The 23,784-nt window shown below is 40.8% G+C and overlaps 2 protein-coding genes across 2 annotated transcripts in view; one reads left to right on the forward strand and one right to left on the reverse strand.

The window, feature by feature from the left end:
- Positions 1-8,253, forward strand: part of GYS2 (glycogen synthase 2) — a 45,945-nt gene extending 37,692 nt beyond the window's left edge. The window contains exons 12-16 of the mRNA XM_051638306.1: positions 1,357-1,483; positions 3,591-3,686; positions 4,828-4,991; positions 6,143-6,223; positions 7,329-8,253. Of these exons, the coding sequence (XP_051494266.1) occupies positions 1,357-1,483; positions 3,591-3,686; positions 4,828-4,991; positions 6,143-6,223; positions 7,329-7,550 (690 nt within the window). The 3' untranslated portion in view covers positions 7,551-8,253. The remainder of the gene's footprint in view (positions 1-1,356; positions 1,484-3,590; positions 3,687-4,827; positions 4,992-6,142; positions 6,224-7,328) is intronic.
- A 3,451-nt stretch (positions 8,254-11,704) lies between these two features.
- SPX (spexin hormone) lies at positions 11,705-17,504 on the reverse strand. Its single transcript, XM_051618012.1, has 6 exons — positions 17,499-17,504; positions 16,518-16,598; positions 16,316-16,373; positions 14,887-14,949; positions 14,147-14,230; positions 11,705-11,918 (listed from the first exon to the last, which is right to left on the reverse strand). The coding sequence occupies exons 1-6, from the start codon at positions 17,502-17,504 to the stop codon at positions 11,860-11,862; spliced, it is 351 nt and encodes a 116-aa protein (XP_051473972.1). The 3' UTR covers positions 11,705-11,859.
- Between the last annotated feature and the right edge of the window lie 6,280 nt (positions 17,505-23,784).

Genomic DNA, 23,784 nt, shown 5'->3' on the forward strand with positions numbered 1-23,784 from the left:
CATGGAATACTGGCTGCAGTAGGTTTATGTGGAGGGGGGAAAAAGCCCAGAGAAGGCTAAATCCTTCCCTCACTCTTCTTCCTTGCAAAGCTAAGTGGGCAGCATACACAAGGCACTTCTCTACTTAGTAGTGGAATATGGGTCAGTGGCCCCAAACCCTGCAAAGTCATGCAGATAAATTTGGATCCTGAGAGTGGGATATTAGCCTAAGTTAATAAGCTTTGTCTTCCAGCAAGATTAGTTAGCCTAGGCACAGGGTTGTGATGATGGTTTTCAAAATTCTCTCAGCTCTTGAGAGATCCATTGAGGACCATAAGCATTCCTACGTTTCAGCTGGGCGCTGTGAAGTTCAAAAGTGCTGGATCCTCCTGAGATCTCCACTGGAACAAGACATCCCAATACTCTGTACCATGGTACAACAGACTGAGAGAACAAATTCAGTACCGCTAAATGCCACAGCATTAGGCATAGTTCTCAATGCACATAGTCTTCCTTGATCAACAAGGATAAAGCTGAAGACCTGTTGTCACCATTTGACTCAGGTCCGACAATAACTCTCTCGATCCCCTCCCCCTCCCACCCAGGTAGGGAAGGAGAGAGAGAAAAAGAGAGAGACTTGGCTGGATTGAAAACTAAACTACAGCTTTAATTGAACACTGATGATATAAGAAAATATACACAATTATACACAGATTTGTTCAGGTATGTACAAGAGCCCCTCGCCTCCCCCCACTCCCAGCAACTCCCACAGCATCTCCTGAGCTGGAACAGTCCCGAGAAATCCCGGAGCTGCTGGAGAGAGCACAGAGTGATGAGGGTCAGGAGAGCTCGAGCCTGGGGGTCTGTGATCTCTGACCTTCCTCTGAGCTTACGTAGATACATGGAATGGAATCTCTCTGGCCAGTTTTGCTGTCTGTCTAACTCAGCCTCCTACGGGGGATCATGGATCTCCCCATAGTGTCTGAGCTGGCAGAGTGAAGGTGCCACCTTGAACCCCAGCAGTTAGAAAAACATTCCACTGTTACCAGCCTTAGTCAGAAGGCTCTGTGACTAGTTAAAAGAAAGCTTACTAAGAAAAAAAAAAAATCAGTAAAAAGGAAAATTTGCTTCATCCTGGCTCAAACCAGGACACCTGTCCCGACAAAGGATTCATTATCAGTACCATTTCCAGGACAAGACTAGACAGGCAGGGTACATTTTAATGTGGAAAGTGAATTAGGTAACAGGTGGGCAATCGAGGTGTTGTCCAGATACTTAGAAAAAGACTAGAGTTAAGATGTTGCTCAAGCTTATTGATAATTAAAATGTATTGATGATGATTTTCTTTCACCTCTAATGTAAGTTTTGAATATCCAGGTAATCCTACACCCAGAGTTCCTTTCTTCGACAAGCCCATTGCTGCCCTTGGACTATGAGGAGTTTGTTAGAGGCTGCCACCTTGGTGTATTTCCATCATACTATGAACCCTGGGGTTACACTCCAGGTAGGCAATCTGTGTGCTTCACTAGTATTGAAAGATGAATACCAGTTCTATTGATGCAGAATAGCTTTGCATCCAGTTTCTTCTGGAGAGCTGAGAAAACCTTCTTTTGGCTACGTTTCCTCTGCAGTGCAAAGATCTTACTACTGGCAAAATTTGGGGGAAGGTGCTGTAAAATGGCATCTACTGACTGACAAACTACTCATGTTTCTCCTTGCACTGGACCCTTTCCCATACTAGCGTGTCATCTTTTGATTTTCTGTGGCTTTAGAAAAAAAACAACCAACACATCATTTTTCAACATAATTTTAAGTTTGACTCAAGGATTTTAAAAGAAGATTTAGAGGAATGTACATGTTGAAAAAAGTAGGGCAAGAAATCTGATGCCACCAATCGACATACTTCAGGGAATTTAATTCAAGATAACAAGTTTGATAGAATTATCTAACACTGTATCTAAGATATTTTCCACAAATACATGCAGTGGTAGAGAATCTCACAGAATTACATGAAAGTTTCTAAAGATACAGAGAGTATGTAGTTTCTGACTTGAAAATATTTGCCCAGATTTTAAAAAGACACTTAATCCTTGCTAAAATAATTTTAAACTATGAACTTGGTTACCTATGTAGTTTTTTATGTCCTCTGAAGTACGTCCCAGGGTCTTGACAGACATCTGAAATCTGGGGTGCCCATCTGAAGAAAATTTGTTGCGAACTCATGAATCAGAACAGAAATCTTGCAAATTTAGTTACTCTCCAGAGCTATTTTGCTTTGCTTCTGCAGGAGCTATTCAGTTCCAAGTAAAACAACTATCTTACATTCCAGCAGTTTCTCTTCCTGTTCTAATCTTAACTAAATGTGTAAATAAATTGTGACAACTAGAGATGATTTTGAAGTGAACATTAATGTAAACCTGAACAGAAAAGTTAGACTAGTACTTAGCGGTTTTGAGGAAAGCTGTGATTTACTCTAGTTAAAAGGGTAATTTCTGTTTCTATTACTAATGCAGAAGTTATTATCCATGTTGATACCCTATTAATTGTCCCAGGAACAAAAAGTTATTTTTAAAGTTAGATTTATAGCTCTATTTTGTAGACCCCAGTTTTATTGTAATATTAATGAAAGGCATGTAGATGGCTTTCAGCATTTCAAAGACTATTTACTTTATCTGCATGCTGTCTTAGGTTAGGCTTAAATTCATTGGCAAAAACTCTTTAAGCCTGAGTAAACTGTTATGCTTCCTGACAGTGATGATAGAAATAACTACAAAAGATGCATGCATTTTCTAAATTTTTAAAACTATCTCCACATCTACTTTGAATGCAATCCTGAGTTAATGATGGGGTTTGTTGTTTTTGTTTTGATTATTTTTTTCTTGCTATTGGGACCAGTTTCCAAACAATGACTAACAAAATACAAAGTTTAACATGCTCCTGCACTTAAAAGATTTAGTTTTGTAAATAGAAGTGAGCAACTAATAAATGTATGTGTACAACAGGCTGCAATTTAAAATCCAAACAAACAGTCCAGACCACATATTAGGGTTCTTTGTTTCAGCACTGGGTTTCCAGTTTGGCTGCTGGGAAACACAAAGATATCTTCCTTCCTTCCTTCCTTCCTTCCTTCCTTCCTTCCTTCCTTCCTTCCTTCCTTCCTTCCTTCCTTCCTTCCTTCCTTCCTTCCTTCCTTCCTTCCTTCCTTCCTTCCTTCCTTCCTTCCTTCCTTCCTTCCTTCCTTCCTTCCTTCCTTCCTTCCTTCCTTCCTTCCTTCCTTCCTTCCTTCCTTCCTTCCTTCCTTCCTTCCTTCCTTCCTTCCTTCCTTCCTTCCTTCCTTCCTTCCTTCCTTCCTTCCTTCCTTCCTTCCTTCCTTCCTTCCTTCCTTCCTTCCTTCCTTCCTTCCTTCCTTCCTTCCTTCCTTCCTTCCTTCCTTCCTTCCTTCCTTCCTTCCTTCCTTCCTTCCTTCCTTCCTTCCTTCCTTCCTTCCTTCCTTCCTTCCTTCCTTCCTTCCTTCCTTCCTTCTTTTTTTCTTTTCTTTTTTTTCTCTCTCTAAAGGTGAAGCCATTCAAAGCATATTGCCCTGAAACACTTTTCTGTCTTTCTTTTGCCAGCTGAATGTACTGTGATGGGCATTCCCAGTGTAACCACAAACCTTTCTGGATTTGGCTGTTTCATGCAGGAACATGTTGCTGACCCAGCGGCTTATGGTAACATTTTGAACATCACATGAAGATACTGCCTCTGAGTTGGGCAAACCAGAAGCAGAACAACAGTGCTGTTATTCCTCAATTTCATGCTTTCACGGAGTTCATTGAGAGAGTAATATCATGTGCAGCATAAAACCTGTGAAAATGAAAGCAACGTACTTACAAATAAGAATCTGCTCATAAAGGTGTAGAAAAGGTTCCTGACTGAAGTGTGATAGGGGACACACCGACTCCCAGTGTGTCAAGACAATATTGAAAATGTGCCTTGGCTTGTCTGCACAACCAGGCAATGGCAGTTGCACGCTAGTACCAACTATGCACTGACCCAGGGGCAGTGGTAGAGCTAGCTGTAAAATATATCTATACCTGGATAGGTAGACATGTTGTTGAGAGCCTTCAGAAAGGTGCCTGACCATGACCACAGGTCACTTGCTCTTCTCTGCCAAAACATAGATGTGAGTGTTGACATAACTTACTGTACATTCCCAGTTAAGGTGGTTGTGCATCTCTCTTGTCCATTAAGATAGCTGAGAACTAGTATCCTCTTCTTCCCAGCACCCTGGTGTAAGGAAGGTGGCAAGAATAAATACTGATCTGAGCAAGCTACGGAGAGACAACGTTTACCTCGGCCCTCTCTGCCAGAATTGTGTGTTGACTAACGTATGTGAGTTAGCTATCTCTATGGAAACATTAGTGTTTCTACAGAAAATAAAGCCTCTCTCCTACAGGATGATTCTGACCAACCACACTTCTAAATTCTACTGCAAACTAGGAAAGCACTGGATTATTTTTTTTTTAAGCAGTCAGTATGTTTGAAATTATGGGAGATAAAATATATGTCTTGATCCAGAAACTCACTCATCCTTGTGAGCACACATACACAACCACAAAGCCCCTGAGTTTTTAATAATTTGCTGAATTTCAAGCTGAGAATTAAAATTAAAAATGCATGTTTCTCTGTAGCTTTCCTTTCCATCAGAATGGCAACAAATGTTCCAGTTATAACTGACTTCTGACATTAAGAAGAACATGCAATACATGTAATGTTTGTAAGACTACGTGACAGAAGGTAGAATGGAAATGTAAGAGGCCAGATCCCATTTTCAGTTCCACTCATCTTCACCATTTTTGTGTCCTTCAGGGATCTACATAGTTGACAGGAGGTTCCGCTCACCTGATGAGTCATGCAACCAGCTGACTCAGTTCCTGTATGGATTTTGTCAGCAGTCCCGTCGCCAGAGGATTATCCAAAGGAACCGAACTGAGAGGCTCTCAGATCTGCTGGACTGGAGATACCTAGGCAGGGTGTGTGAAACTATGTAATAGAGGTATTCAACATTTCAGACACAGATCTAATTAGCGGTCTTCACCATCATACTAGGAGCTTAGGAGACATCCCTGTTCTGAAAAGCACCTCTCAAAGGTGCTGAAGGCAAAGCTTGCCTTTGGCCTTCACTGTAATGCTTCTGTTCTGCCATGTTAAGGAGAGACATGACTTATCTGAGTAGGTTAGAGCAGAAACCTCTCATGCTGAGATCGTTTTATTCCTCATTCTAAAGACAATGTAAAAAGCATGTGTCTCTGGTGACACTGGTAACCCTACACTAAGTTGGATTGTGCTCCAGTTTCATCTGGACTCTTTCAAAAATCCTACCTGTTCTTCCTAAAATGCTGCTGGGCCTTGTGGCTCCTCAACAATCCTAAACTACATCCGTGCCTTAAAGGCAAAAGTTTGGTTTTAATTTGACATACAAAATGCTGCAATACCACCTACTAGGAAGAGAGTAGCAAAGCAGCATTCTCCAGTCCCCAGGAACAAAGAGTTGAATACACATCTATCAGTTTTGTTACTATTTTGGACCTTGTCCTGCTCTGATGTCTATGTCGGAACCTTTCTGTTTACATGGTTCCCAACACAGCATAAGACCCAGACACAGCCAGCTATTTTTTCCATGCATGTGATGGAGACTTGTGAATCTAGTGGATCCACCAATATTTTTGCCAAATTCTTAAACACCAGGCCTTAGTGAACTCCTAAGTGTTACTTCTCTGTGCTAGTTACACACACTTCCTATGTAAGGGTGAGACCAAAGTTTATTCACATGCACACTTAAAGACATGGTTAAGAGTCAGTTCTATCTTGAGTGATAAAGAACACCTACCACTGAATAAAAACTACACTGATGGAGAAAAGTGCTGGTTTCCATCTTGAGACATCCTAGTCTTGGAGAAACCTTTTTCATCTTCTGTTTCAGGCTTTCCTTCAGCATGAACCTAAGATGAATGGCTAACAACTTCACAGCAGCAGTATCAGTTGGATTCTGCTTAGCTGAGAACATGTTCAGCCTTTGTCCTGCACCATTGTACAGAAGATACTAATTTTATGTTCCCTTCTTTCCTGCTTAAATCTATCCACGATTTCCTTGACTTGTAAAGTTCTCTCTTTTATGTTGCAGTATTACATGCATGCTAGACACTTGGCACTCAGCAGGTCATTCCCAGATAAATTTGAGATGGAACCAAGTGCTCCACCAAAGGTAAAGTCTGCTTTTTGAGATGAGTTCATGGGCATTTTAGCTACTTTACAAACACAGAAAGAAAGTGGGGGGTGGGGAAGAGAGTCAGGGGGAGTGTGGCAGAAAGAGAGAGAAGAGTTAGCAAGTTTTAACTGAAGGGAGGTAGGAACTTGTAGTTCAAAGCTCAACAAGTTACACACCCAGGCTCCAGTCAGGAGTTGTGATGGTAGCAGATGCAAACACTAGGGGTACAAGGTGCAATACAGGAATAGTTCTTCAAGTGATATAGAGTGACCTGGATGGGACAATGCCACTTTAGACCAGCTGAGGAACTGACCCTTGAAATTCCTAATAGATGAGTGGCAGCTTCTAATTTTCTTCTGATAAATGCCATGGAGATGCGCTGCACAAACCAAATAAAAAGGCATCTGGAAAAGGATGTTCTAGGGAAAGAAAGGCAAAGTATTGCCTTCACCTGAAGATGGTATGTGAGGAAGGTGCTGTAGCTGGAACTGCAAGGAGTAAGTTTAAAGGCACACCTTCAAACAGGTCTTGTATAGTGCATACTAGCTCTGATTTGAGAAGGGAGGCTGCTCAGATCCAATGTAAGAACTGTATAATTTGAAACCACACCTCCAGGCACCTCCAGAGGGCAACTCAGTTTTTTACATGAGAAAGAAAAGGAGGCCCAGGCCAAAACCCCTTGCTTGGTTCTGGTTTTGTTTTGTATATATTGACATTGTGACTATAAAGTTGTTTTAAAACTTCAGACTGAAATCTGAATTTCAGTAAGCATATTCTGACTGCTGAGTACAGAAGGATTTAATGTTGTGTGTTGACTGTTTTAAGGCTCAATAAAGATAGTCATGTTTTGCAAAAAGCCGTGCTGTGAGTTGCTGTGGTCCTATATGGTTTATGACATAGGATAAAGATATAGGAGCACGTACTCAGTGGTAGAGGACTGAGGGGATCTGGGTTCAAGGGCGTTCTATTTTAGAGTGCAGAGCAGGTCTAGCTTACATCCCACCATTGGTTTGTTTTGAAGTGTTGATAGCCTTAAACTGTGGTATGCAACCAATGGAGGAACACTGTGATAATTTATCCAACTTGTTTCTCTCTCTGCCAGACGGAAGGTTTCAGGTACCCCAGGCCTTCATCAGTGCCACCATCACCTTCTGTCTCTCAGCATTCCAGCCCTCACCATAGCGAAGGCGAAGATGAAGAAGAGGATGAAAGATATGATGAGGATGAGGAAGCTGAAAGGGACAGGCAAAACATCAAGTCTCCCTTTTCCCTCGGAGTAATGCCACAAGGGAAAAAGAAACAGCATGGAGAATATAGGAACTGAATTTAGCCCTCTCACTCTGGCAGGGTCTCTCCATCCATTCAACAGTTGCTCCTGTAGGCTTGGCAAGCTTTGTTTTAAGGCCAGTGTGATGCAATTAGGGGAATCTTAAATGTTACTTGAGCTACACTGTTGGAAAGCCTAATATTATTTTACCTTGAGAGTAGTTTAAATGACAATTCTTCTGTGCTCCTTTGAGGTAGAAGAGATTTCTCAAGCTTAATAAACCTAGAGAATGTGACAATCCCCTCAGGAGCTTATACAAACTGCAGCTCATGCCTCTGTCTATATAACCATCTATATTAAACATAGTCTATGCTGATAGCTCCATTCTGGGTGTCCCAAATGTTTTCCTGCTTCATTTATGTTCCCCCTTTTCCCCTCCTAAACTAACATGAACTTTAAGACAGAGCTCAAAAAAATTTAGAGAAAAAGGTGTTACACTGGGGAGACCTTGGCAGGGTTAAAAAAAGATACACTGAAAAGAAAATGGTCTTTCTTTTTCCTCATGCTGTTTATTGTAAGCTTACATTGTTTAAAACATTTTTTACAGCACACAGAAGTGTCTTGATCCAGTGGTAAAACGTACTTCCTGTGGAACAATATAAAGTCATATGCAGTGGGCATTTGAATTTTAGAGACAAATGAAGTCATCATTCTGAAGTCATTTAGACCCACAATAAACAGCAGACCGTTTATTTTCTGATTCTTCTGGTATGTCTCTTTCATTGTTTTCATCTTGTGTTAGACTCTAAGTTTGTTAACAAATTAGTTTGGGAGGAAGTGAATGTAACTGGGCTACAGAGAATGACAAAATTAACACCTTCTCCTGCAGACAAACCCACATGCCATAGAACAATGGGATGACATTCAAAGTTGAGTAACTCTAGCTCTTCCAATTGCCCCATTAGTTCATGGTCTATTTCACTTCTAGAAGAGACCTAATCATAACAAATAATGCTAAGAAAAATTCTGAGACCACGTGTGCCCCACGGACACGATTTCAAAAAGCACCTGAAACTTCAAAATTCTTGGGGAATAATTGAACCTCACAATGAGAACTAGAGATTTCATTTGCTTTACAGAAAGCTTTCATAAGTATTTAAAATCCTGGAGAAGCAGAGAGAGCCAGAATATGCTCTTCAGAAATACATCTTGACATCAAGACATTAGGAAGGAGATTAATCTTTGACTTCAGAAGATGGTGCATCAAGAATTTCTCACGCTGCTCAAGAAAAGGCAATTTCCAGGAATTCATTCAGCCTGTTCTTCAGTAGGTAGGACAATGTAACCTTTGGAGGTATTTACCAGGGAGAGCCTAGACATCCAACTTTGATTGGATACCTACCTTTCACATACTTAACCAACATTTGATATGATGTGGTTCTTACTATAGTAAAAGTGATTGTATATTTGGCCAACTAAAATCAGTTTTAAATTTGGACTTCTATTCTTAAGCTCATTTGGATGCCTGAAAGAGTACCTGTTCTCAGAAGACAGGTTCAGGCTTTTATGGCAAAAACTTGATTGGGTTTAAATGGAGTAACTAATTTTTTAGCCATTTAAGAAGTAATTTTAAAAATAGTAGTTGTTTTTCATATAAAAGTGGTAAAAGCAAAGATACTGCAAATACTTGCCTTTGTACAGTTTACTAAATAGAGAACAACTGCTTTTTTGTGAGTTCAGAAATGTATATTCTTCCCCAAGTGCTTTTAATCTGTTCCCTTCCAGAGCCAAAGAATGTAATGGCTAAGAGTCCCAACAAAAGAACATCTAAAGGGCGTAAAGATGGGAAGTTCATATTCTCTTCAAAATTCTTTTTCAAGAAATCTGACATTATTGCTTGTGATGCAATGCAAAACTGGATTTCCATTTCCATATTGAAAAAAAAAAAAAAAAAAGCATTTCACTCCAAATTCCCTGTCATCAAAACTGCATTAACATCATGCGAGAGTGACTCAGCACTTCCTTTGTTACCTAAAAATGTTTTAGTAGCCACAGGCTGGTGAATATCTGTTTATCACCACTCCAGACTCAGCTTCGTTGCAGAGCTGGAAGATGTGATCACTGCACACCCATTGTAAGTATTGCTAAATGAGGGAGGCACAGCACAGACAGGATGGAAAGTGGAGAGCTTTAAAGGTTTTGTTACGGTTACACTGAGACAAATCCATTTGTTCTTTCTGGATAAGCCACAGAGAAAAATAAGCAACATGTATGATTCTGGTTGCAGCTTCGCTTAGATGTGCTAATGGTGTTCGAGTTCCCTGGGAAGAGCAGAAAGCTGGCATGACATCTCACACAAATCCAGCTGTGTTTGTCTCAGCAGGCTCACATGCTGTGAGCCTCTGCTGGTGAACAGAAAGTGCACAGATTTGAGATGTGATTCATGTGAATACCATGTCCATTTTTCTCAGATGTGGTCCTGCTGTGGCCAGAGTGATCCCTGCCTCATGCCGCTGGGCTCATTTTAGTTCTGACTTGAATGCTGGGACTAGCTATAAGTAGCAAGGCAGTTTAACTAGAGCAAAACATTTCTGCCTTTTGAATTTGCAGTGTTAGAGGGAAAGGCTCTTGATTCAGTCAGTGCAACAGATTGCCTAACTGAAATGCCACACATTTCTGGCAGTTGGTGACATCTGACAAGCTTGGCAGCAGCTATCTGTTGCATAAGTGATTCTCTGCCAGATTGAAATTATTAGGTTTTCAGAAACAGCCCATCAACAAGGCAGAATGTTTATTGTATTCCATGATATTTGTAAAGAATTGTTTAAGCTAATAAGCTTAGATCAGGAATACATACAAAAGTCACACAACTGGGAATGTGATTAGTGCAGTTTTTGTGTATCTGGGACATATACAGGCATATGAATTTAATTATAATAATAAACCAAAAGATATATAAGCCTTTTTGTCTGAGCACTGACTGATCATACTGTAAAATATGCTGAAAAATAACTTAGATTCACCTGAAAAGTTCAGATTATACTTGAAAGAAGGAGAAATTAGATTAATGAAAAGGCTCTGGTGGATACCATTGGTCATGAGATGAAGTTTGTGGATGCATTCTGTCATACAACACATATTGCTGTTGAAAGATACACTAATGCTTAAAAATGAACAAACAAGGACATTTTTATTTCTCCATTTATGTTCCTGCATGAAACAATACGGATTATAAATAACTACTGCAGGTGCCTATAGTCCCGTGATAGGAATTAATTCCTCTGTTCCTTCAGCTGTATTTCTTTGTGTCAAGGAGAAACAACATTACAGTTAATGTGAGTTAACAAAATTAATTAACAGTGTCGTGAGAAAGATCAGAGGGAAGCAGCATTAAAAGATGAAGAGCATGACTTGGGTTAAAGCTTAAAAAAAAGAAAACATCATTGCTTGGACACGAGAGTCACATGGCTACTTTTTAATTACATGAGCACTACAGAGGGCTTTCCAGTAAGACCACAAAACTACATAAATAATGTTAAATATATCGTTGTCAGCATAGAATGATAACTAATTTAGGTATAATTCCATTTTTGAAGCTCAAAAACCAAGCCAAGGAAAAAGTACAATAACAGTGCGATTAATATTCTGTGTGCCTGCTCTTGTGGGGGGCACCAGGTTTGTACCCAGAACAGCACCACTAGCTCCAGCAGTGCTGCACCTCCTGAGAGCAGTGCTGACTTTATGCCACAGCCATTACTGAGGCCTGGTCCTGGAAGACCTATCTCCACACTATCTTTACATGGTGGGACTTGCTCAGTAGGATAGTTCAGTGTATATACATTTTGGCATGCTAGCAACTGGGCCAGCAGCACTGAGGTCTAAGGGCTGTTGCCTATACTCTGTGGTGAGAGATACCTGCAAAAAAAAAAGGTCTAAAAATCACTTGCAACAGGTCAGCAGCTTACAGAGCCAGAGCGGTGAAGGAATCTACCTTTATCAGAAATAACAAGGCTTCAGTACACAGCTGGGTGGAAGGCAGTAAAAGGTTTCCCAAAGACAACTGAAAAATTGGTTTTAATGAAGCAGTCATCCAAAAATACAGTTTTAATCATCTTTTCAGATAAGATGGTACAGTATATTTTAAATTTTGGGTGGGACATGCAAAATGGTCTAAACAATACAGGAACTTCACAGACTATTTCCTTATCAGAACTAGTAACTTGTAATCAGTTTGCATTCAAAATGTTGCAATGAGTATATATGACGCTTTTTGGGAGTTTAGGTGAGGATGGATTAAATACTCTACTTACACAAATCATTATTTCAGGGTATATGCAATATAAATGTTAAAGAAATTTGAAATATTTCACCAATCTGATAGATTATCTGTCAAGTAGCCATGGTGATCACTATTTTCTTCTTCAACTGTAAGACACAATGGAGAGAAATAAGGTGTAGATAAAGCCAAATTCAGTCAGCCAAAGTTTTCACAAGAGATGTGCCTCTTAGCTAAGAGGCTGTTTAGCTAAGAGGTACAGACACCTGCAGAAATAATCTTACCTTCTCTCATTAATGTAGGAATTTTTGTGTTTGCTGAAAAGCAAAGAAACAAACCATGTCCAGAGGCATATCTTGATACAAGGCATATGTTTTTCATGCAGGAGAAAATAATGTCTTTATTTGCATGCTTCTCTCAGCCAAGAGGATTCTAAAATCAACTTGAAGTGATCATCTGAAAGGGCAGGGCTTATCCATGTTATTCCCTACTACAGTGATAGTAATGTTATTCCACATAGTATTCTTCAAACAAGCTCCCAGTTCTTAGCTCTCTCAGATACGTCTCCTTGCTTAGGGGGCTGTTGCTGTTTACTGTCTCCTCTGGAATAGCAATAGCAACAGCAGGCAGGAAAATACCCCTGAAGTTTATGAATCATCAATTTCAGAGGATTTTCTCTCTTTTTGTTAGCACACAAATGACACTTTCACTGAATCATCTGTAGAATGTCTCATACATTTTGCCCAAAGCACTAGGCTAATTTTTAATTTGGCCTTTCTCTCTCAGTCAAAATGCCACTCTGTTTTTTTGCTTAGCAGAACTCTGCCAGGGCACGGAAGAGAGACCTGAGCACAGAGCTCCGATGTTGTCAGAGATCTCCACTGGGAGATTTTAGGAAGTGGAGAAGACAGGAGGTATCTGTCCGTACACCAGCTAAATGATGTCAGGCATTTCTCAGTCTCTTTTCATGTCAGGAAAGCTGCATGCTTTAGATAACTAGGCAGAGGTGATACTGCAGTGATGGCAAGGCAGTTATTTATTACACACTGTTGGTGATGTCAAAGGTGATTAAGCAACAACAGGCCTGTCTTTCCACTCATCTGTGTGAAAGGTGAAAAGCTGCCTCGTATTTTACTAGAGTTGTACTTCACATTTCCTAACTCAAGTAAAGCACTTTTTCTTTCTGTCATGATGACAGAAACTAAGAGTCTGAATAAGGGACTCTCAGCCAGGACAATAAAAAAAGCCCACAGTAGATAGCTTCTAGCCACCTGTTGTTCCTCTCTGACCTTAACCAAGGAGAGGAAGAGCGTAGCTTAGACCAAGTCCTGGGCTTGTAGATGTGATAGCAGCCTCCCCAGCACCCAGGGGCCAGAGCACAGCACAGACTCGCCACAGCCCTGTAGGATGTATCCCCCTTTTACAAGCTCCGTTCCCAAAAAATAGCCTATGGACCTGAAGAGGTGAAAGGTAGAAAGGCAGAGGACATGGATAGCACAGATTTAGGATCCCAGCCCGTTGACATGTATGTATGCATCAAATGATGAGGGGTTCTGGATAATGGCTTTGCAGGAAAGCTGGTGTATGGAGAGAAGGTGATTTATAGCAGGGTGAGGGAGCCAGGGAACACAGAATAGGGGTCCTCATCTAAGGGGGTGCAATATGTGTGGGTGAGATGAGGAAACACAAGTTATTTAATCCTGACTGGGGGTGTTGTGGAAGGGCCACATTGGGTTCTGAGGTTCTAAAGTGAGAACTGGAAACAAGTAGCAGGTGGTGGGAAGCAGGTGGTGAGGAGACAGAGATAAGAGGGTTAGACAATATCTCTGTGAGGCTGGTAGCACATGAATGAGCTACAAGATGTTTCAGGATATTTCAGGACTACCTCCAAATGTCATTGGGACATATTGTCAGCTGTGCTGGCGACAAACGTCTCAGAAGCCAGATGTGAATCCCACAGCTCCTCTGCTGAGATTTTTATAGGATTCTTTTAACCCTTTTCACCAGGACATAACAGCCAACAGAGGAATGAAAATTTCACAACCAAACAATACTTGGCAGAAAAAGGAGCCCCAGTAGATACTCGTTTTGGAAAATTCAATTCAAAATAGCCATTCCCTTCAATCTGAACCAATAAAAACCTGAAAAGCAAATCAAAAGAATATACAAAAGTTTACCTACTATCATCCATCTGATTTTTGCTCTAATCTGCGTAAACATACAACCTAATACAATACAACCAGTGTAAATACACACTCTAACACAAGGCACTCTGTTTCAAACCAGGACTTTTAGATCAATTACATAGAATTGATAATTAAATATCTAATTAGATAAACCCCTTCTTCAAAAGTCAAAAGCCAACGCATGCGTTTACCTTCTTGTGCTTTCCGTAAGGAGCTGAGGAACAGTGCTGCAGCTTCAGAAAGAGTCAAAGGATTTGTGTTTTGGCTGCGTGTTTCTGGAATCATAAAATCAGAGATGCGTGCCTTGTTAGTGTTTACTGGCATTTCTTTATTTTGTTTCTTGCTATTTTTATGTCTATAACTGGAGACACAAAGAGAAAAAAATCCTGTTGCCTCCTTCAGTCTATAATATTCTCTGCTCAAAACCAGCCTGATAAATACTTAACACAGAAGAGACTAGCCATCATTTTTTAAAAAGGAGGCTGTCTAAAAGTCCCTTAGAAGGTAGGAAGAACATTTCCTTTTTTCATATGGTCCTTGCTTTGCTACAGTGCTCTGTTTCCTCTAGAAACATTGTCCAGCATGGATTAATGCTGTCTACTTTTGTCATTTGTCAGTTCAGCACAATGAGTAGCTTGATTTGAACTTTCCATTGGAAAACAAAAGTCAAAGGTACTAACAATAATTCCATTTAACAGCCAGGTGAGTCTGGAACCTAGTTTATGTAAATGAAGTCAGACAGGCACACAAAAGAGAAAAGCCAGACAGTCTTTACCATGTGCTTATTTGAATGAAGGAATTAACAAAAGGGAATTTGATGGCTTCCTTCAATATAGTTCCATGAAAGCAAATCCCTTCCAGTTTCCACAGCTTTTTTCCATAATCTGAGGAAAGGCTGATGTTACACGTACATCTGGGCACATGTACATACCAAGCTGCATTCTGTCATACAGATCCTTTTGTTGGCTCTCATCTGAGATGAATCGACGTCCCTCTACAAAAGCAGTGGGAAAAGGGTGAGAGCAACCTCCAGTTGTAATCCCTACTTTACAATCTCCAAGTAGTCTTTCAATATACAAAATTACAACCATACTTCTACAAACATAAAATGGGGGGAGGGGGGGACATAAGCCCATCCTGAGGTCTTTCCAAATCAGCAATAGCTGAACTAGAACACTCAAGATATTATTTTTTCCCAGAGAACTGGTATTTTAGCACTTTTCTTGTATTAACTTGATGTAGGAACTATACATAGGGAGAAATGTAATGTCTTTTCCTCACTCTTCTTGACTGCTGTGTGGTCAAGAGCCTGTAATCTCTTGCTGGACTATGAGGTATTGCCTTTTATGAGGATATTGCTATTAATTTTTAATTTTTTTTTTAAAACCTAAACATTTAAATCACAACACTTCTTATGCATCAATAAGAATGATACACAGGTTGGCACAGAAGTAACTCAGTGCATTATTCATTAGAAGAGTTAAACAAAACCAAATTTTATCAACAGAAATAATTTTACCATTGTGACTAGAACTTATTTCAGTTACACTTACAGGTTTTGAAGCCTGTAATTATTTTGTGATATTATTTGTATTGTCTTCCTTTGCATATCTCTTAGGATTGTGAGCTTCTGAATTTATTTAATTTTTAATTTCAAGGAAGCTGCCTGTCCTACCTGATAGCTTCTCCTTCTGAAAAAAACTACTCAGAGTAGAATTTTTAAAAATATTAATATTATTGTTGAAATGTTGTGGATTTGCATCAAAGGACAAAATCTCCCTTTAGCTCTAAATTTTGCCTTTATATTTAATGCTCCTCTAACTCTGGACTAACAATAGAAACTCAAAAGTAATTTATACAACCTTAACACCACAATATTAATAACACTGACATCCAAGGTCTTCTGAGAAGAGGTTGCATGTGATCTTAGTACCTACTGTAATGTAAGATTCTTGAAATAGGAATGTGTGTTCTCAAATTGCTTGAGATGTTTTAATAAAGCCTGAATAGGCAGAATTAATTATTACTGTATCCAAGGGGGTTTAATCCCCCTTTGAGATTATTTGAGATAAGGAAACTGCTTTTCCAATAGGTTTTACAATCAGGTTTCAAACTATCCATTTTCAGTACTTTGTTTTCCTTCTCTTCTGGTGCTTGCTTTCTTCAATTTTATTAAAAAAAAAAAAATAGTGATAATGGCAATACCACTGGTTCAGAGACGAGAAGAAATCATAACAAGCACATCCCTGCAGGCCTCAACAACCCCAGGGATTTACTGTTTGTGTGGAGCTGAGCAGATTAGGACGAATCCAATGGTAAAGAAAGTTGCCTCCTCAAAATGGGAAGAACTTGGGACTTACGTGCACCCTTCAAATAGAGCATAGCCTGAGGAGTCCAGTTTCTCCTTTGGAAATGAGCCTTTATGCAAGAAAAAGATGGGGGGGGGAAGGGAAAAGAGACACGTCAGCATTGCACGCCATCACTAACCTGTGCAAATACCTAAACAGCACCAACCTGGGAGATTCATGGGGGCTGCACGTTCAGCCTGAGTGAGCTGCTCACCTGAGGTGCACTCCAGCAGCAAGATAAGAAGGATGCTGCCAAGAACAGTGCCATTCCAGTTGCTGCCCGGTTACGCAGTCCCTGTGCACAACAAAGAACCAGCAGGTACAGGAAAAGCTTTTCAGATCTGTAGACGCTCTCAGCTTCACATCTAAATATAAAGGTGTTTCTAGTCCCTCCTTTCTCCCTGTCTTACTGCCAAAGCTCCTCTTGCTCAGTGGATATTTCAGCTTCAATACGCAGCGATCAGATGGGAAGATGAATGTTAAATCAAACATACTTTATTCTCTTTACTCATTCATTAGGAAGGGCCCGTACCTGTGAGGCCACTGCCACCAAGACAAGACCTTTTGTGCTCCCATTTACAAGAACATTAGATCCTCCAGAAATGAGAAAAAAGTACAAACTAAGGGAGAAAGACGGTATAAGTGTATCTTGATTTTACTAAACCTGGAATTACAGGGTTTAGGCAACAAGCAAACGTAAGAGACTTGCCATTCCAAACCAACCACCCGACCAGGAGAGTGGATCACTACTTTCTTAAGAAAAGAAAGTTAGCATCCTACTTGCAACAGTCGTGATTACACACATGTCACAAGAGAGCCTTGTCTGATTCTTGGAGTCTGCTGGTGCAGCACATGCAAATGAAAGCATCGAGCATGAATCCTCTGTGAACAAGTTGCATCTCTGTAGCCCATGTTGTTATTCATGCACTGGTAACAGTGATGGGCGACAAAGAGGATTTAACATTATGATTCACAGTGTTTTTTTCATCCTGGTTTTGAGGGCACGTTGTGCTATCAATATATTTTTCATACAGTTGTTTCAAGCATGCTGTATATAACTGTGTATATATTCCTCCCAGGTTATTGTTAGGTTAAAATTGTTAAGTCCCCCTGCAGTTTCTAAATATTATACTCATATGAACAAGCATTAATTGCAAACTAAGTGTTTCCCACACAACCAAAATATCTCACTTACCTTCATACTTGTTCAGTGACAAATCTTCAGTCTTCTTTACTTCAGATGTGTCACAGGATCTCCTTCAGGTTTGGGGTCCCTTTTTAAACCTTCGGAGTGAAGGAACACTCCCCTTCCATGGCAAGGCAGAGGAGTCTAAAGGGATCTCTTGTCAGCCCTGTAGATGGGTAAGTAGAAAGTCTGACGACTCCTGAGGGAAACTTGTAGTCTTGCAGAGAAATGATTGAAAGATGGATAGACTTGGAGATGCACCCCATTAGCCAGGTGAATACCTTCTGAATACATTGGCATCAGCCCTGTGCATTTGCATTACATCAAATTCTTGCTAGATGATCAATAACCACAGCCAGAAGCAGGTATTAATATGGATGGTGAGTGTTGACCTAGGATAATTTAAGATATAGCAGATTCCTATCCATTGTGGGAGCTGGAAAAGTTAGTAAATGACTCTCCAGTCACAACATGCTACCATCAAGAAAAAGGTGACCTGTCCAATGTCACTAACGTGAGTTATTCCTAGCGTACATTTAGAGGGTGCAGTTGCTTGTTTGATTCTCTAAAAATCTCTTGCACTTTTTTTCTTACACACAAGTAAAAACACAAAGCAAAAAAACCAACCCCATCTTCTAATAGTCAGAAACACTTTTCTGTGACATGTGCTGGTTGGAATAAAAGCCCAGATCATGGGCTTGAGTAAGTCGAGCGGTGGAGCAGTAAAGAGAAACAAGGCAGGAAGCAGGAATCAGAGAAGCCAATTCCATAAGCTACTTCTAAGTGATTGTTGAACTCATTACAGTCACGGATAGCGGGTTTTGGTCCTCAGGCTAATCATACTTGAAGCCTAGTCTGGCTGGTTCTGTAGCTAGGGTTTTTATCTCTTCTCCTTCATTTTTCATTTGTGAAATAGGGGAGGGGAGCAGAAGGTGAAGCTAGGCAAACAGGGGGCTGGAAATTTGCTGATGAGAAGGCAGGCCACTAGAAAGTTTACTGCATCAGCCCCACAAACAGGACCAGCCTGTGGTGTAATAAACATACAGGTCAGCCTCTGTGCGTGACAAACATGCTCCTGGATGTGGAGTCTGAGGGAGGAGTGTGCAGATAGGCACTTCTAAACCTTTTTGTGAGCTTTTCCCTGACATGTTGTATCTGCGGAGACTGCTCTGGTGCACACTTAGTGAAGGTGCAGTTTCTCTCCTGCTTTTGGGGGATATTGCTCTGTTCTGTGCTCATGCCAGACAGAACTGTTCATTTAATATACAGAACTGGCATTAGCAGCTCACTCTGGTGTAGATGCAAGAAACAAGAGAGAAGTTCAGGTTGTGGCCTCATGCAGCTCTTGTGGTGGCTGGGAGCTTCTATTATACCCCTATCATTTTAAAAGCCCCCTCAGGGCTCTGCATTGCATCCAGGAGACATTTAACAAGCAGAGACTTGGAAAGGATAAAGCTACTCACCTCTCCCCTTCCGGGGTGACTTCAGACCCTCTCTTTACACACAGACTTTAAGGCCAGAATCAAAACATACAACTGAGTCTGTGAAAATTAATGCCCTACCTTTGGTATTGGTCAGTGTATATTCTCTTTGCAATGGTTCTCCTTGTGGTAGAAAAACCTCAATGTTTTTGGCACTGAAAAAAAGCCCTGGTTCTCCTGCCACCAGAATAAGGCAAGTTAAAGTAAACTGTGAAGACAACCTGCTCAGCCCCTTCTGTCAGGGACGACTACAATGGGAGGCATGGAGAACAATTATGTTGTAACCACACTGTAGAAAGACACCTTCAGCTTTTTTTTACCTTGTGACCAGTTTGCAAAGCCTGAACTGCTCTGAGTTGGTGTTGCTGGAGTCTCTCTTCCAAACCGGGCTGTATTGCCAGAGTCCCACTTGCTTCCTTGTAGAGACTGGGGCTTTCTTTGGGGCTGCCCAGGGGGCAGCAGGGAGCTGAACTGGGCAGGTCAAAACCTGAACTGGGTTATTGTAGCACCAGGCAACCATCAGCTCAAGAGCAAATAAAGGGTCTTGACGGCAACCTCTTAAATTAAAAGGCTTTAATGTTGAACCATCATATGTCTCAATGGCACTAAGATGTCTAAAAGTAGAAGTGTTTCTTTTCAACCAGCAGCAAGAGACAGGCTACCTTGCCCAAACACCGTGCAGGGCACCTGAGACATGAACATGGGACTTCCAGCTGTGACACAGGGCCTGCAAGACTCATGGAGAAGCAGCTGAAGGGCATGCAGGATCCCTAGGGCAGCTAACATGTCACTGTCTGCTTTGGACTAGGAACTGAATCACTGCTACAGAGTGGAGGGGAAAAGGACTTCAAAGAGCAACCTCTGACCACAGAGTGCAGACCACCAAGAGAAAATGACTGAATTCCTCTCTGGAGATGTCTCTTTGTTGGCTTCAGACACCATTTTACACAGACAACATCTAGTCAAATAACCTAATTTCAAACTGAATTTCCATAATGTTTTGGGTTTTTTTTTCCCAAAAGGTTTATATTTTTCCCTTAAATTCTCTGTGCCTTTGTGACTTAGGGTGCTAAACCCATTTACTTTTACTATGACCAGCCACTCTAAGTTACTGTGGTGTTTCAAAACCACATATATTTCAAATCCAGAATTCTCTAAGAAGTCTGCATGCAAAATAAAGAACTCCAGGTTTGTAAATTTTACTTTAGTTATTCAAGTTTAAAAGACTCTTCTCCTCCCTTCATAGCTCTTTCTTGTCATGATTCTATGAGAAGGTAGTCATCTCACTCTTTCCAGAAATCTAACCACTTCTAAGATGGCATATGGAACATGATTTATTAGCAAACAACAAGAGGAGGCAATATTTTGGGAAGGAAATGCATGTACTGAGAGTGTTTGCATTCACAAAAAAACATGGGGATGTGTATGGGCATACGCAAGCTTGTAATCCTGAAAAACAGAGGACCCTGTAATTAGGTTATGGATCATAACACACTAAAAAACTACAGCACTTCAGGATGATGAGCTGTACATGAAACACTCATTATCAATCCTGCCATTTCTCAGCTGATTCACATAAATGAGGAAGTGGCTTTGGCAAGTAATCAATACCCTAAGTGAGGGAAGTAGTGAAGCTTGCTGTAGCAGCAGGACCCCTTATTAGAAAGAGCATAACCTATTCTTATTCTTAAAGACAATCTAAAGGGCAGAGACACTTTATCCTGACAGTGTAAATGATAAAAAGCCAATTTCTGAGATTGAAATTCAGTGCTGAGGATGGTGAAAAAGTTCTCATGTGGGTCTAGTTCTAGTAGGGTCAATCATACGTCACTGACTTGCGTCACGACCGTGTACATTTCCAAATCTTTCCCTAAAAATATAGGCTTGAGTAATTGTGCTTGTCTACTTTCATGCTGCTGGTGATGACACCAGTGATCCATTACTTGCTCTTGAGTAAAAGACATAGCTGGGGTGTGTGGGTGGTCAGTTTGTACATCAGCAAATACGGTGTTCTGGTGGTGTCAGGGTATAAACCTCCTGAGACTTCTGACCTTTCTCTCTTATGCTTATTATAATTTCCTTTGTGCATTCCTGCTGGTTTGTTAAATCTTTGGGAAATACATCTTACTTCTGATCTGGCATCTGAACAGCACCTAGCACAGTGTAGTTCTGGCTGGTACATGCTAACCGTAGCATCTGAAAAGGCTGTTAACTATCATGGCAGAGTCTGCAAAGCAGGAAAATGCAAAGAATTTTGTGTTTAATTTGCAGTAAAGGGACTTAGATAGTAGGCAAGCTTTCTAGCAGTAGCACAGTGATCTAGAAGTAGGTTGCCTTTTAAGGCTGTGTATCTGTTATCACTGAGAAACTCAGAGAAGCCTCCTCTTTCTTAGGACTCACTGGAAAACTGATCCTGCCCAGAAACATGGTGATGAATCATACAACCTCTTAACATCTTTGTGGCTTATTTTTTGTGTTTATGTGATCTTTCAAAACTGACCCTGGACTTTAACTCCGTATGTCCCACTCAGACCAGGGAGAATTTTATGTCCAAGTTCTGTATTTGTCTTGTAAAACCTGTTAACTGAGCAAACTGGTCTGCAATCCGTCAATACTTCTTATGTCAGCCATTTCACATCACACAAACATGGTTTTCAGTATTATTATTCAGAATAAACCCAAACTTATAGAATTATTGAAACCTTTGGGACCTTTAGTGGTCATCTAGTTCAGCCTTCTCTGCAAGGAGTAGGGATATCCTCAGCTTCCTTGGGAAGTTGTAGTTTCATGGTACAGCTCTGAACTGAAGAGATAATCTGATGTAAACCTCAGTGCATGATTATAAAGCAAATTAGTTGCTGGCCCAAGATTTATCTAGTTACTCTGCAGCATAATATCTGTGGACCTGATTCCAGCAGTACTGGAAGTTACTAGAATTGCTTTTCTTCTTTTCTGTGGACTATATGAAAACTGTGCTACAAACTACTTGAGCTACAGAATAAGCTGTAGAAAAGCCAGCCTGCAAGGGGTCGTGTAAAAGCCTCACACAACAGAGGTATCAGAGCCTTTGTTGAGGACTACAGTGGGATCAATGCTGTTCTCTGGTCCAGGCACTGCTGTCCTCAGTGTATTGATGAGAGAGAAGAAAATTCAAGGGATAATTATAAGTAAAAATTGAACACATTATGTGGGTCAAGGGATGCTTAAAAGTGTCAGGAAAGAGTAGAAACCCACAGAGGTTTAAACATCACAGGAAAAGGCATTACTTCAGAAGTTCAATGAACTTTTCAGTGGTTCAATGGTGCTTTTTTTTCCAGTGATGAACATGTCCAGGGCAAACACTAAGAAAAACAGACGAGCTAAAAAAGAGTGTTCTCCTGTTTGCAAGCTGGAAAAGAGACCTGACCATCTAAGTATAGGCATTTACAAAGAATGTTAGCAGAAGATGTACAGCTCTTCAGACAGGCAGATGCTACTGGACGTTATCTCACAGAACATACCTTTCTGTAATGGCAGAAGCACCAAAGGCCAAGGAGGCATCTGACCTTTTCTTCCACCCCCATGAACTTGGCAAAGGAGATTTTTGTCTTTGTCAAGAAGCTACCCAGTGGGCTACAAGCTACGCTGAGCATTCGGCAGGCAGTCATCTCCTCTTGGCTGAGCAGTAGGTTTGTCACACAGTCTCACCTTTGGAGCTGGGCAAGAAATCCATGCTGCCACTGAGCAGCTGGAAGCCAGCTTTGTGTTGTGGACAGAACTGGGAGAGAGGGGAAAAGGGAAGTTGCACTGAGAGACTGCATGAGAACTGGACAGTCAGGTGTCAGATATTGAAACAGCCTGTTTCCATGTTCTTGACAGACAAAGTGCCCAACCACTGTGAGCATGGTCCATAAAATGTGCAGCCTCTTGGGCTGGTTTTCCTTACCCATGGCAGGGGAGGGGGTTGATACATTTATATAGAAATACACATATTTACATGAAAAATCCTTAAGCTATGTAAAGGAAAATGTTGCTAAAGGCTGAAAAGGAAACCCTGGGGAGTAATTTCAAGACAAACTAAGCAACTTAGGAATTCTGCTGCATTAACATTTGTTAAACCTTTAAAATATTTGTCCTCAGTATTTTCCCATGTATATTGAGCATGAGGTAGACTTTACTCTTGAATAACACGTAATTTAATCCCACAGCACAGAGAGCAGAAATCCTGCTTTGCTTGAAATAAGCCATGTTTCTAGTGGTAGAAGTCCAATTTAGAGGAAAATAAATAGCTCTACCTGATGCACCAGGTCATCAGAACTGACAGACATTTCAGATTATCCCAAAATGGGCAGGAAACCACTGCAAGCAGGTCTTTCACTGCTCAGCTCTCTCAGTCCACAGTGAAGCTCTAAGCAACACGCAGTGCAGCACAGCAAAGATGGGCCACATGTAGCTGAATTGCACACCAGGCAAATGGGGGATGGTGGGAATCTCCTGCTGCCAGATCCTGGCATTATGGTCTCACAGCAAGTCACAACTATTTGTTTTTGAAGAGCTGAATAAAATAGTGCAAACCCCACAAGCTGATTCAGTGGTTACATGAGTCTGTAATTCTACCCGTCCTGAAGAAGTACAAAGGACCTGCTATTTTTTTAGATTAGCAACTGAATTGTCAACTTTGTATCACCAGAGTTTGTACTCAAGCAGAGTAATTAGTATCTTAGCTGATACACACATTGAACTTTTTACAGAGCCCCATGGTATTTGCCATCTGAAGCAATATTAGGAGGAAGCAGACTATGTTACTGAGCCTCTTAGGAGTGTATCAGGCATCT

Source organism: Apus apus, chromosome 1 (genome assembly GCF_020740795.1).
Source record: "Apus apus isolate bApuApu2 chromosome 1, bApuApu2.pri.cur, whole genome shotgun sequence".
Taxonomy (NCBI): domain Eukaryota; kingdom Metazoa; phylum Chordata; class Aves; order Apodiformes; family Apodidae; genus Apus; species Apus apus.